General features: G+C 42.8%; 1 protein-coding gene across 1 annotated transcript in view; it reads left to right on the top strand.

Annotated features, from left to right (window-relative positions):
- ddb1 (damage-specific DNA binding protein 1) overlaps window positions 1-15,890 on the top strand; it is a 53,168-nt gene that overhangs the window by 8,463 nt on the left and 28,815 nt on the right. Inside the window, exons 7-10 of the mRNA XM_083794331.1 lie at window positions 2,115-2,273; window positions 7,015-7,098; window positions 9,046-9,162; window positions 15,629-15,731. Coding sequence (XP_083650457.1) covers window positions 2,115-2,273; window positions 7,015-7,098; window positions 9,046-9,162; window positions 15,629-15,731 — 463 coding nt within the window. The remainder of the gene's footprint in view (window positions 1-2,114; window positions 2,274-7,014; window positions 7,099-9,045; window positions 9,163-15,628; window positions 15,732-15,890) is intronic.

Raw genomic sequence — 15,890 nt, 5'->3', positions numbered from 1 at the left:
CCAAGGTTGACCAAAGTGCAGGACTGTAGAATGAGAGCACAGCAACACATGATTCAAAAGTGGGGAGGGGCATATGGTGTTAAAAGGCCAGGGAGAACATGTGTGTTTTTAGACCTAAGGAGGATATACTGTATCTTTCTACCTAATTGACAAGGCAGCCTCTATGTATGAATTCTCCAGGGTCTCACAGCACACGCAAGCTCAAAATGACTCCACATTTTACACAGACATTGGATGAACCATGTGACCGGGCTGTTTTCTGCCCCCTCATTGGATGAACCATGTGACCAGGCTGTTTTTCTGCCCCATCATTGGCCGAACTCTCTTTCAATGGTTCTGACATGGAGTTCCACATGGCTCCTGATTATGCCAATGTGGCGTTTGCTTTAAGCAGTGACGTCACGTGGGCAGCCCCTTTTTAAGTGGGTGCCCCTCACTTCACACAAGTGTATTTAACACAGAGTCCGCCAGAAATGAGGAACACGAAGGTTTAAAGGTATATTCAGTGATTTCACTCAAAAAACCTTAGGTTTCGTTTTTGGCTGTGGGACCCAGACTTTCGTCCAATCAGGATAGAGAGTAAAAAACGAAACCTAAGGTTTTTTGACCCCCAGGGGTTAACTGGGGACAGGGAGGAACTCCTTATATGGCCAGCACACTCTATAGTAGGGAGGATTATCACAACAAAACAAAAAAATAAGTGATATTTGAATTAAGTGAAATCACTGAATATACCTTTAAATTAGTACCCTCGCCCGGGTTTGAGGGTTTGTATTGTTTAATCCACTTCCAGTCTAAGCCCACCATTCACAGCTCTGTATCTCAAAAACGACATTGAGGGGGCCGTTTCTGGTGAATACAAGGGTTTTCAACGGGCTGTAGCAGGTGGGCTGACACTCACGGTCGCCTTTTTCCACCACCGACCGACACAACAACATCCGGACATGAGACCACACATAGCAGTTTGTCATTGTAACATGCGATTACGGATATTTGTCTCTTCAAAGTAAGTGTTACACACGATAAAACCTTGGCAATACGCTATCGAGGGATTCATTAATGCTGGCGTGAATTGAGTTAAAAATCTAAAATAAAATGCATCACAAATGATTTTGTGAGGTTTAGGCCTAGTATTTGTTGCCCCCAGCAAGGTGGACCACTCGGCCCACTTGGTGAGACCAGACCACAGCAATACAAGAAGAATCTTGTAATGTAAACGGGTAGTAAAACAAGTAGCGGGCTAGAGGCGCCTGTGGAACACACTGGCATTCGTGTGATCTTGTAGATACGCTATTTTCCTTTTTTCCCCCTCTCTCTCTTTTTAAGATTTCCCACTACATCATAAAGACATGCCCAAAATATATTCATACGAGATTTAAAGTGACACTTTTTATGCTCCATTCCATGGTCCTGGAATTGGCTCCAGAAAGACTGAAACTGGGCCACTTAATCCCTTTGGGTGATTTAAGAAGTTTACCCCACACACACACACACACACACACACACACACACACACACACACTACATACACACACACACACACACACACACACAAATGAGGACTGCAGCTGTTACTTGATTTTGTGTAACTATGTATTTAATGCAGTGGTTCTCAAACTTTTTAAACATTAAACTTGTTTTCTGTTTACTGGTGTCTTCATTGCTCAATGCTCAGTGTTACGTTGTTTTTGAAAGACGTTTTGCATTGTATTTTTGTATGACAGATGTATGATGTATAGTGATAAAAGAGCCCCTTACTTCACATGAGTTGTGTTTTTTGTTTTTTGTTGTCTGAAAATAGCAATAAAGAGATTTGTAAAAAATATATATATAATTTTCTCTCTATCTATCTATCTATCTATCTATCTATCTATCTATCTATCTATCTATCTATCTATCTATCTATCTATCTATCTATCTATATAATGTATGAACCCTTTGTACTGATTTATCTATAGTCAATGGGACTCACCTGGTAAAATACACAATAAATAGAAACAAACAAACTTGAGGACGTGATATAACCACAGGGAACTGAAACGCTCGCCATTGCCGTTCCTCAAGAAATATTGCATGTACAACAACACTGTGTGTGTGTGTGTGTTGGGCTGCAGCAAAGCACCATCGTGTGTCACAACCGGGTGGACCCCAACGGGTCGCGCTACCTGCTGGGGGACATGGAGGGACGGCTGTTCATGTTGCTGCTGGAGAAAGAGGAGCTGATGGACGGAGCCGTGGTGCTCAAGGACCTGCATGTAGAGCTGCTGGGAGAGGTACCTACCTGTCTGTGTCTGTATCTCCATCTGTCTGTCTTTCTCTTTCTATAAGTAGCACCCACCGCCTACTCTTCCCGTACAATACTCCCTCCTTGACAGGTGCCGGCCCATAGGATTAGTGTCTAGTGACTAAGTAGGGAAAGCCAGTCTGAAAAGGTGGGTTTTGAGTGTGCTCTTGAACATGTCAAAGGTGGGGGCAGCTCTGATGTGGGCTGGGAGTGAGTTCCACAATGAGGAGGCTGCCACTGCGAAGGCCCTGTCACCCCAGGTTCTCTTGCAGGGTTCCAGGATGTTGGCAGTGCTTGACCTGAGGGAGTGGGTGGGGTGTATGCTGTATGAGTTCAGAGAGGTAGAGGGGGTCCTGGTTGTTGAGGGCTTTGTAGGTGGTGGTGAGTAGTTTGAAGTCAATTCTGAATTTGACTGGGAGCCAGTGCAGTTCACGGAGGACAGGTGTGATGTGGTCCCTAGATCAGGTTCTGGTGAGCAGGCGGGCAGCAGAGTTTGTGATAGCATGGGACGAAGGTGGACGATGTTGCAGAGGTGAAAGAAGGCTGTTTTTTTGGTGATGTGGTTGTCATGGGGCTGGAAGGAGAGGGTGGGGTTAAGAATGACAGAGGTTACGGACTCGGGTGGAGGGGGTGACAGTGGAGCCATCAATAGTGAGGGAGAAATCATGAGAGGAGCGGGTCGGGGCCAATGATGAGAATTTCAGACTTATTGCAGTTGAGTTTTAAAAAGTTTGTTTGCATCCATGTTTTAATGTCAGTCAGGCAGGAGGTGAGGGTGGAGTGGGTGATGGTTTTGGAGGGGAGATACAGTTGTGTGTCATCGGCATAACAGTGAAAGCGGAGGCCGTGACTGCGGAGTATCTGACCAAGGGGGAGCATGTAGAGAATGAAGAGGAGGGGACCAAGTACTGAGCCTTGGGGGACGCCGTGGGTGACGGGTGATGTGAGCGATTGGCAGTTGTTAATAGAAATAAAATGGTGTCTGTCAGTGAGGTATGATAGTGTCAGTGATTCCAAGGGTGGATTTGAGGCGTGAGATGAGTATGGAGTGATGAATGGTGTCAAAGGCAGCACTGAGATCAAGGAGGATGTCGATGTTGAGTGAACCGGTATCAGCAGATAACAGAAGGTCGTTTGTGACTCTGAGGACTCTGTGTTTAGAGTGTGGGGAGGCAGTCCTTGAGGAGGTAGGTGGGGAGGGGGTCCAGGGAGCAGGTTGAGGACTTCATGCGTGTAATGATGGTTGAGAGCTCACATGGTGTGATGTCCACAAATGAGGAGGAGTGTGCAGTGGGTATGGAGGGCTCGGGTTCAGGAAGTTATTGCATTTTTCGATAGTGAAGGAGTGGGACATGGTGTCCATGGGTTTGAGAATTTTTTGATTGTGGAGAAGAGTGCTTGAAGCCCGATGCACCACAGTGGATTCTAACCCACCACCCTGTTGTGGTGGGCAGCTACTTAACATTGCGGCAACTGCAGCCACCCGAGCGCTCTCTCTTTTCATTCCCCCTCTATCTCTCTTCCTCTTCCTGTCTCACTCTCTCCATCTCTGTCCATCCATCATGCTTGCATTCTCCCTCTTTCACCTGCTCTCCTATTCTGTCTGTCAGGCAAAAATCTTGTATCTCCATATTTCCTATCATTGTTTTCTCATAAATGTTTGGTATATACAGCGTCCCATTAAAAAAGGTGGTGACAGTAACTGTTCTACAAGCCCACAGCGTGTCACAATGTGCTGTGAGCTTAAGCTCACATTTTTGCTATTCCTGAAAACCTGTTTGTGGCTTTTCTACATATCTAACCAATGAAATGCTTGTGACTAAATCATTATTCAATTTTTTTTTTTTTTTTTTTTTACCATTCTCCCTAAAGTAACGGTTTTGCACATACAAGGTTTTACATCCAACAGCAACTGCGGGTATTTGCTTGTGGAGTTCAGTTCTGGTCTGTTTCTGTGTTGACTGACATCTCATCATTTAGTCCCAAAGCATTCCGCTGCATCTGACTTCTCTTCGCGTCCTCCACACTTCTTCAGAGGAGCAGGGAAATCATCTCCGCGCTGCAGGGCTGTTTACAAGTTCTCTCCTCTTCCATTACATGTTGATTTAGAAGCAGTGCAATCAGAATACAACGTCTGGAACTGCGTCTGTGTTGAAAGCAGACAGTGCCTGCTTAAGGACTCCATGCTATGAAACTGAATGACTATGGGGCTGGTATTTATCAGGTTGTGCGAGTGCTGGACTCCAAACTCATTCATTACAAAACATGTTTTCAGAGTCAATCTGCTTGTCAGGGAGGGGATGCAGTCCTGACAATGCTGGTAAAATAGATTTTCATCTAGAATATGGATCTAACGGCCATACATGTTTATATTATGTTTCTCAGGGATGGGCAGTGTATTGATATCATCTCATCATTAGCTAGTTTTTCCACATGACAATGTATCACAATGGAATTGTCCGTAAACCATAAAAAAAGAAAATGTGAGTATCATGTGAATATTGGGAGATTGTTCATGAGATTAGCAGCAGGTGGCACTGTTTCTCCAATCATGTGAGACGCATGTTATTAGACATTAATTGTTATCTGACAGTCTTTTGTCCAGAATGTTTAAAACTGACTGCCTGGTTGACCACAGGGCTGCGCTGACCTCCCCTGGTTGACCACAGGGCTGCGCTGACCTCCCCTGGTTGAGCAGCTCTGAAACATTTCTTTCATTCAGGCTGTGTGGAAATACTATTCATGAAAAACATTAAGTTCCAGGCATGCTTGAATTGGGTCGTTACTCACAGCAGTACAAAGGCACCAGTTCAGCAACCAGTTTGCCCTACAACTGAGCACCACCCTCATTACTTATGTATGGAAGTCAGTGGTGTAAAGTAACTAAGTGCATTTACTCAAGTAGTGTACTTTAGCACAATTTTGAGGTACTTATTATCAAAATACGTTCACTTATTTTTTATTTTTAAATATTTTTGGCTTTTCTGCCTTTATTGATAGTATCAAGTGAAGACAGGAAAGAGGGGGAGAGACATGCAGCAAAGGTCGTCATGAACGGGACTCGAATACGCGACACGCCTATATGTGGCATGCACCTGGACCACTTGTGGGAGACCCAATACGTTTACTTCTACTCCACTACATCTCAGAGATACATATTGTACTTTTACTCTACTGCAATTATTTGAAAACTTCAGTTACTAGTAGTCGTTACTTTGTAGATTTAGATTATTATTACAAAACGTACAGTAGCCACTTCAGCCCTATTTCATAACGTGAGTACTTATTTCCGCCACTGCACATTACTTATGTGTAGAAGCTGTGTGCACCATCACCACACTTTCCCAACACTGTATGCACAGTCGCCTTGACTGAGGAAATCATATTAAATAACTGATTTCATTTGACCAAACTTGCCACCGGAGTGTCAATTGTGTAGTCGGTTATTGACTGCTAGATATGAGGACAAAATAAAAGCATCACTACCGAATATAACAAGCCTGTGATTCGATGGCAATGACTAGACCGGTCGAGCTCTAGCGCCACGGGGGAAAAAATGGGAAAAAAAGATGTAATGCAGAAATCTGTGGCCTGTAGATTGATGTTGGTGTGCATCGCTGTAGAGTGGTCCTAATGGGAAAAAGAGGTGACTGAAATGTGCCTGAATAATGAGTTTTATATTAATTATATGTGAAGAAATTGAGGGCGGGAGCCGCGGGATAATAAGCTTAGAACCTTGGCAGAGTACTTATGAATAGTCTGGAAGTGTGGAGGCAAGTGGAGTGCTGGTAAGCTCGGCCCTAGCAACCAGTCACCACATCAACCCTATTCTGATTATGGTAGTCCCAAAGTAACATTACAGCGTAATGTCATATTAGTTTTACTGATACTGGATTACATGCGGGATGAAAATCTATTTCACCACCCCGCTCAGGACTGCACCACCTCCCTGACGAGCAGATTGACTCTGTAATGAATGTGTTTGGAGCCCAGCACTCACAGCCTGATAAGTACCAGCCCCACAGTCATTCAGTAGCATAGCATGGAACGCTGCTAACGTCTCAATAAGTCATTAAGCAGCCACCTGCCAGGCACTGTCTGCTTTCAACACAGACTCAGTTCCGGGCATTGTTGTATTGTATTCTTATTGCATTGCTTCTAAATCGACGTATAATGGAAGAGGTGAGACCTTGTAAACAGCCCCACAGAGCGGAGACGATTTCCCTGCTCCTCTGAAGAAGTGTGGAGGACGCGAGGAGACATCAGATGAAGCAGAATGCTTTAGGTAGAAATGTTGAGATGCCAGTAAACAACACACCGATACAAGCCAGACTGAAGCAAAATGCTTTAGGTAAAAATGATGAGATGCCAGTAAACAACACACCGATACAAGCCAGACTGAACTGAACTGAACGGTACTTCCAATGGATCTAGTCTAGTTATTATTTAGTCACAAGCTAAAAGCTAAATATTTATGAAATCCACTGACACACTTAAGCACTTTTCAACCTGGCACCATTATTTGTGAAAAAAATTGTTCAAAGTAGAAGATGCTTGTAGATCTGACACTGTTTATAAAATGAATAATGCGTGCTATCGAATGGGCATAGACTGGCATACTCATTGATATCAGCATTTTGGGCAGTATCGCTGCAGCTTTTCCGATTGGTATCGGAACTCTACTTCTGTCCATGTGGCCCCAGCACTAATGTCTCTCTCTCGTCTGACAGACGTCCATCGCAGAGTGTCTCACCTACCTGGACAACGGAGTGGTGTTTGTGGGTTCCAGACTGGGAGATTCCCAGTTGGTCAAGGTAAAGAACGCACTTACACCCAAGACCTGAGCAGAAGGCCCGGTCATGGATAAATCAGCCAATAATTCACACTCTGAGCTTTTAGATAATTTCATCTGTCATTTTTGCAATTTTTGAATTTAAGTCCTTAAAAGTAACAATTTTGGACATAATGATGTTTTCACCTGACCGAGACAATATACTGTATAAGTATTATTTATATGAGAATGCCGAATCATAACATCCTGAAGGTACAGTTTTTCCACATTATTAAAAAGTGAAAGTCAAGGCCTTGCCTTTAGTAGCACTTGTATACATATCTTATTACACACAAACACTGCATCAGATGTTAGCCACCAGCAGTCGATTAATAATTCATTCCTTTTCTTAACTGAAAACAAGAAATTAAGCCATAAACAAATGTTGCATTCATCCCCAAGAGAAACATTTGTCACGGCATGTTAAATGCTGCTTTAATGCATTGTATTGTGTGTTATTTCTGAACAACACATTGCTGTTCTGCCTGTGTTTGTTTATAGTGTGGCTCTTCTAATCACACAGTCTCAGACCATTTGTTTTTAACAGAAGCTTGTAAGTTGATTCTAAAACATATTTTTGGTGTCGAATCGTTGACATCAATCATAAAGCAGCTGTTTAATAAAATAGATGATATGCCAGAAGGCAGTTATAATTGTTGACATCATTCATAAAGTGGCTGTGTAATCAAATAGATAATTCAATATTCAGCGATATTCTAATTGTTGTTGCACCCCTGACAGGGTGGGACCGTTCTAACAATGGGCTGTCTTTACATTATTATTATGTACACTTCAATGTCTCTTTTAACTACTTAATGTGCAACTCTATGTAACCTTTTTTTGTGAATTCATTATTGACCAATCTTTATGGTAGAGTATGTTAAGTAATTAATTTCCTGCTTCACAACTAGCGTTTTTGCTCATCTTTCAAGGGTGAGAGCTCTTTTTGTCTCTCTCTCTCTGCCTCTCTAGGGCATTTGCCTTGTGTGAACCGGAAAACTAATTTGGACAGCGTGCACACTGAGACAGAAAGATAGAGTGAGCTGGGGGATGGTGGGGGACGACGACTGTGTGTGTGTGTGTGTGTGTGTGTGTGTGTGTGTGTGTGTGTGTGTGTGTGTGTGTGTGTGTGTGTGTGTGTGTGTGTGTGTGTGTGTGTGTGTGTGTGTGTGTGTGTGTGTGTGTGTGTGTGTGTGTGTGTGTGTGTGTGTGTGTGTGTGTGTGTGTGTGTGTGTGTGTGTGTGTGTGACTAACCGATGCAGTCACTTCAGGCAATCGAGAAGATGACAGACAGTGATTTTTGCTCGATAATAGCTTTGATAGCAGGTTCTGTGTCCATATGGTACCTACACTATCTAGGTCAAACTGAGGTTTTTAGTGACAGGAAGCACTGACGGCACACATTGAGAGAGTGAGGGAGGCAAATTAACATCTTGCTTAATGTCAATGTTGCAGACATTGACAAACCCTGGCCACTGCAGGGGTGTGTTGTGAGGGGTACAGTTATTCCTGCAGACATGTACCATGAACTGATAGTCAGCTTTAACCTTTGCGGTGTATGAAGGTCCGCAGGAACAACTGTTTTTAACTGGGGTTGGGATTAGATCCGGAACCGGAGGGAGTAAGAACCCAAACTTTTTTAAATTCAAGGACCACCATATGAGAGTGTAAAAAATTGAACCAAATGGACCCATTTGTACACTGTCAGAGTTACAGACGTGTACGGGTTCATTTTAAACCAGAGTCCTAGTAATCATAAGGGATTTGATCGTCAAAGAATCTGAATCGATCCCTTATTTTTAACATAATACTCCCAATCTGATGTCCAGACATAGTCAGGGTTATTATTACCCATATTCTGGGGTGAACATTGTATAGTGACACATTTCTCTGTGAGGTGAGCAGGTAATAAGTGGAAGTTCTTTTGCAGCTCAACGTGGACAGTAACGACCAGGGTTCCTACGTGGCCGTCATGGAGACCTTCACCAACCTCGGACCTATCGTGGACATGTGTGTGGTGGATCTGGAGAGACAGGGCCAAGGCCAGGTACATAATAATACAGTTACATGTGTGTGGTGGATCTGGAGAGACAGGGCCAAGGCCAGGTACATACCATACTGTTACACCATGGGTTGTCAACCCTTTTCATATCAAGGCCCATTCTCTTTTCTGCGTTTGAGCCAGAGACCACCATTTGATGAGATTTTGCCTCAGAGCCAAAACTAAAGAATATTTTGTTGTTGGTACTGTAGGAGAGACAACAGGCAAATGTTGATCAAACTAACAATTCTTCTACATTCTCTAGTTGTGTAGACTTCTTGAAATCTTAAATTAACCAATGCAGATGTTTAACAATAATGCAATTCTTGAGAGTGTAACAGGAAACCAATGGTTTTGCTTTTATGTTACACTCTCAAGAGTTAAAGATCTAATAAGGGTCTATTTGGTTACCAACTCTCCCATAATTTATCTGAGGCCCACCTGGAACCTCCTCAAGGACCACTGGTGGTCCCCGGACCACTGGTTGTAAACCACTGTGTTACACAACCACCTTTATTATACTCGAGGATTAAATCACCGTTTCCCAAACACTGGGTCGGGAGTCGGGATCCGTTTGTTTTTCATGAACTAGTTTTTCATGATTTAAAAATAAATTCATCAATCAAAGCAATTCCATTAGAAATCTAGAATGTAAGTAGTAGTGAAAAGAGCTGATCTACCGCATGGTAAGGTTGGTATATTATATACTGTAGACATGGTGGGAGGATTTACAGTGATTTATATACTGCCTGATTATCCCATTTTGGGCGGGAACCCCTTTTGGTGTTTTAAACATTATGTTATAATTTAGCTATTGAAAAATAGCAGATCTACAAGTTCATAGCGCACCACCGAGTGGCGCGCTACGAGATTGTAGGTCTGCTATTTTTGAAAAATCGTGAAAATGTGCCTCAAATCTTTGAATATATATATTACAGAATGATGGGGGGGACGGAGGCATATTACATATAATTTTTGGGGTCCTTGACATGAAATATTGACCACCACTGATACAGAAACATAAGGTATTTCAGAAAACTGTCAGGATTTTGAAGATTTTTTTTTAATTTCGACGTCAGGCCTAAATGGGTTATATACTGCCTGATAGACATTCTGGGGACGTGTGAATGATGATGTTCTCAGTGCTGTTACACAACAGGCGTAGACAGACACCGCAGCTGGTGTGATGGATAGCCAAGTTGTCTGGCCTGGTTTCTAGTTGCACAGGTGAAAATAGCCAATTTAGAAGCTTTTAGATCAGCCTGTGTTTTCTAGCATAATTCAAGCCAGCCTTTATGGTGTCTCTTAGGTTCTGCCTGTAAAATATCCCAGTGTTTTAATATTATCATCTATTCTATATTGGAGAAGTTGTACCCAACACATGGCAAGAAACCCAAAGCCACAACAGCTACGTCGCTATTGCAACACCCACAACACCATCTTACACACTACACCCACACACACTCACATGGCAGTGACGTCACACACTTACCTTCGCAGTGTTGCAACGCTATCTCCTCCTATCGCGCCGAACGCCAAAACTCGACACCACCCGCCAAACACTGGCACTGGCACTGCCACCAAAAATGCCTCCCTTCCACACTCACGCCGCCAATGCATTTGTTTACTACAAACATTATCGCCCGAAGCACCCACACCCCCGGAACACTGTTGCCCTTTCACCACGCTAAATTCGCCAGGTCTATGCAAGTGAGCACAAATTACATGTGAGAAAATTCATTCACAAGCCCACAAATGCAATTCAAATGCCTTTCAACACACACTACGACTCGCTTACAATTCGCCAACCTGGCAACTACTACCCCGTCTTTTAAGCCACTCCCCTGTGCTGCTCTGATAGTCTCCCTGACAGTCCTGTCCGCAGGAGAATAAAACAAGGAAGGAGAGGAATCTTCGCCTCACGATTTTGCTTATTCCTTCTAAATCACTGTATATAAAATATCGCTTACTCAGCGAATCTCTTAGTTACGTCAACATTGTTCTTCCACAGAACTTGGTTTGTTCCAAACTATTACAATTACACCGTTCTAATTCGCCATTTCGCCTGCCGAGTACTTTTCATTGCGCACACACACGCGCGCACACACACACACACACACACACACACACACACACACACACACACACACACACACACACACACACACACAGGAATAGCTGTGCAGCCTATAAACGGCGCCAGCGAGACAGGACGTTATAATCTTGAGTTTCATTAAATAACTGTCTTTCTCCGCACGTGCGCACACAGCATTATTCAACTGAAATGCGTAACGCCAATATTGGGCTAATATAGGTAATATGCTACCAATATGTGGGTAGCCTACAGCCAGGGATTTACCCACGGAATGAATATATATAATCATCTATACCAGGGCTGCCCACACTTTTTTTTACTTCAGAGCTACTTTCAAAACGACCAGCAAAATAAAACTATCATCCCATTGGTTTTTATTTTTGGTATTTGACTTTGCTACTGATGATTGTACGCAACAACAAGTATTGCATTGTGTGTTTGAGCTGACAGGCCCTTTTTGATGTCAATCAATCAAGTCATCTCAGGTCATCTCAAGCGGCAGATGCAAAAATCGTTTTTTATATTAAAATTATATATATTTTTAGGGCCATGTCATGTGGTCTACCTGCAAAGCCTTTGTGATCTATACTGGTAGATCCTGATCTACCTTTTGGGCACCGCTTAACGTCAGATCAGCCGTTTTGTCGGTCAGCGCCAAAAATGCTCCCCGACAGCATAATCGGAGCAAATACCGGGCAGTGTGTATGAGCCATAAAATGTTGACTACACTACTAATAAGGACACATAATAATAACTAATAACCCATCCGTTAGTACATGTGGAGTCAACTCCCGCAATTTCCTTCTTCCCATAGTGCGCGGCAAGGTAACTCTGGGATGAGCGGCCGCAAAGCGGCCACGAAATTCTAGTCTTCTTAATGTCATTAGAGCGGCCGTTATATTAGGTTACAAAACAAACTCTTGGCTTATTGATTCGTTTTTTTGCTTATCAGTATTGTTTGGGAATGATATGCCTCTTTACTTTAAGCTGCTTTGTCATCTCTTCTGCTTTTATTTAAAAGTCAGCTTCATTACCACAGTTTCTCATATAAGGAGCACTTAACCCGTTGTTTAATTCAACTTTCTCTTCATATAATTGGTCTCTCCTCACTAATGCTCATTATACGATGTCTACTCACTGTGTCGGTGAAGTGCTGTGGACAAGCTCAGAAACCTGCCTACCAGATAGGCACTAGGCTTTTTTATTATTATTATTACTAATGCAGGGTGTGAGGAAGGCTGTCGTGGGCTGCTAGCCTGCTACGTATGGGTTCCTCGTCACACTTTTTAATTATTTTAAATGAAAGCCTTGTTAACTTTTTCACCAGAAGAGAGCCTTGTTCTTTTTTTCTTTGTTGCACGTTTTGAGTCCCCAACCAAAGAGAACCTTCATTAAAAAAAATGAATGAGCCCCTCATACAGTGCATCCGGAAAGTATTCACACGACTTCACTTTTACCACATTTTGCTTTGTTACAGCCTCATTTCAAAAGGGATTAAATTAGTTTTTTCCCTCATCAATCTACACACAGCCGCTGTCGAATTTATTTTAGTGATACCGTTTTATATCGATATAAAGACCTTAAGATGTGTCCACACGTCCCAGGTACCCCACGGTTTTATTTGATAAGATGTGTGGACTGTAAGTGTTAAAATAACGTAAATAGAAAATCATGCCTTACATGCCTCATTTCAAAATTGAAGTGAAAAATATTTTTCAAATATTTTGGACAACTCTGTGAAATATATATCCTGATGACTGCTGTGCACAAAACAAATTTCCGAAAGGACAAATAAAGTATCTATCTATCTAAGAAGGGGGAAAATACCCCAAATTCAAGTGTATCAAGCATCATTCCAAAAAGGCTTAAGGCTGTAATTGCTGCCAAAGGTGCCTCAACTTAGTACTAAGTCAAGAGTGTGAATACTTATGTACTTGTGTTTTTCCAGTTTCTTATTTTTAATACATTAACAAAATATTTGAAAAAACTTTTCACTTCATCATTATGGGGTATTGTGTGTAGATTGATGAGGGAAAAAACTAATTTAATCCCTTTTGAAATGAGGCTGTAATGAGTGTGAATACTTTCCGGATGCACTGTATGTCCAGCTTTGAGGGTCTGTGTAAACACAAACATTGAAGACAAAAGTGTGTAAACACAAACATTGAAGACAAAAGTGAGGTCGCAAATTATGATTGGCCAGAATGAGATGATGTATGATGACGTATGATGACAAGAAGAGTGCCCCTCACGTCACACAGGTGTGATCTTTTTCTTTTTCTTTTTCTTTGTACTTCCGAGCACTCCAGAGTCCAGACCCTTTCTTTCTTCAGTCATAGGATAGTGTTGATTCGTTTTACGAGTGTCAGTTTTGTGGAGTAACGGGTCAGACAGCTACAGCTCCCTGCCACTTCTGGTTAGCTTGGTTTCTGTCATCATCGTCTGTAAGGTTGTAACATTATGTATAATGTGAGACACGAGCCATCTTTTATTCAGCACTCTTTTATTGATTTCCGTGAGACAGACGTGAGGGCGCTGTATGGTGTCAGGGTTTCAGACAAAGCTCCAGAGAAGATTCTTAAGTTGAGGCAGAAAGTTGACTGTCTTCACACCTTCAGCTAGAGTTGCAACGATAGGGTTTTTTTTAATCGATATATACATTTGTATTTTTCCCGATACTTTCCCGATAACCGATATTTTACATAGCAACAATTTAACACTTATGATGCTGCCAGAGTTTTTCAGAATAAAGGCACTAGAGTGCCAAGCACTGACTGATTTTACTCTGAAAACCCCAGCCTTTCATTTCTCCCCAAAACTTGAGTGGGTGAAATCTTCCTTTACTGCATCACCGTCGTAAAACTGAAATCTCTCTCTCGCTCTCTAGGAACGTTAACTTTCTAAACAAGATGCATGATGAAGAAGAAATTAGGACAGAACATCGCCGTTATGATCAATCTGTGTGGAGGCAGCATAGATTCGGAGTAAATAAGGAAGATTGTCGGCCCGTAAACAAGGAAGTGAATGGCTGCATGCGCAGCAACAGCCGCTGTCAAATCTATTTTAGTGATACCGTTTTATATCGATATAAAGACCTTAAGATGTGTCCACACGTCCCAGGTACCCCACGGTTTTATTTGATAAGATGTGTGGACTGTAAGTGTTAAAATAACGTAAATAGAAAATCATGCCTTACATTTACATTCAAAGAAGGGATGTGTTTACCCTGTAACCCTTAGCTTGTCTGCAGAAGACACTTTCAGACTTCTTATGCAGGCCGGTAATTGTGTGGTGCAACCACTCCCTTACGGAGCTATGTGTGTGGCTGGGTGGCTGGCTGGCTGGCTGGGTGGGTGCCTGGGTATGAGCACGGAAATAGCATGGTGGTTTTTCACCACCTGTGCGCAACCTAACACACACACGCACATATTAACTGTATATATGATGATTTCGGGTGTGCCAGTACAGTACAGTAGAGGGACCCCCACACGATAATCTCAACCGTTTCGGACGTGGGGCAGCTCGCCGGAATCAACCCGGCCCCCTGGCTGTGGTCCTGTGGGTCTGGAACTTCCGGGACCCCACATAGAGTTTCACCACTCACTTCACATGGGTGTGATTTTTTCCCCCGGTGTACAGGGTTTTGATTTAGTGTTTAGGTTTAACTTAAGTTAAAGTTAGGGTTTTGGTTATTGTTGGTGCTTTCCTGAAGCAACAACAATGTGACTGCTCTTGCTGATTGGATGGGCAGCAGAACCAAAGAAATGATATGCTGCCCTCAGAACACATTCTAACAAATATCAGTCACCTCTCCCATTCAGCTGAGTGCATTCACATGATTCAGCGACACTTCAATCACACTACACTTCTTTTGAGGCCATTTGTCAGCAAAGGCCACAGCCCACATTTTTGTCATGTGCCTTTTATTCTCGCTGCCAATAACGACCATTATTCTCTGTTCAGTCTTGACTGGACGCTGATATTCATCTTTGAGAGCACTCAGTTGTCATGCTCCATCCAGCAGTTTTATCGTTCGTTTCCATCTTGGAACGATACTGAGCTGTTTACAATTGGATGGTTATTCACCCACTGCAACACACCTGTCAAGAGCGGGTTGTGTGTTATCGTCTGTCGGGTGGAAACCAAACACAAAACACAAACTTTTCAGGATTCAAATTCAAAAGTAGCAAATCAACAAGCTTTCTGAGGCATTTCGAAACTAATTTCAAGCTTGCAGATCTGCTACTTCTGATGCTCTTGTGTGACTGCAGTATCAAGTAGGGCTTGGAAGAGGATTCCGCCCGACAGCGTTATTTTCTCTGTGTGGATGTTTTTCTCGTCTTGTCACTTAATTCTCTCTCGGTTTGTGGCTTGCAGCTGGTGACGTGTTCGGGCGCCTTCAAGGAGGGCTCGCTCAGAATCATCCGCAACGGCATTGGGATTCACGAGCACGCCAGCATCGACCTTCCAGGGATCAAAGGTTTGTTTGTGCGTACAATGCATCTCTCTTAGGCACAGGGATCGTTGCCAATTACGCTCCTCATTATAATACTGTGTGCCCAGATGGCTTCGTTTTGTTGTCACTGTTCCACGCTCGATGGAGAGGGAAATAAAACAAAAATAAATAAATGTTTGGCTG

This window comes from Protomyctophum parallelum, assembly GCF_964188405.1.
Source record: "Protomyctophum parallelum genome assembly, chromosome: 2".
NCBI classification, from domain to species: domain Eukaryota; kingdom Metazoa; phylum Chordata; class Actinopteri; order Myctophiformes; family Myctophidae; genus Protomyctophum; species Protomyctophum parallelum.
This window is presented reverse-complemented; position numbering and strand designations above follow the sequence as displayed.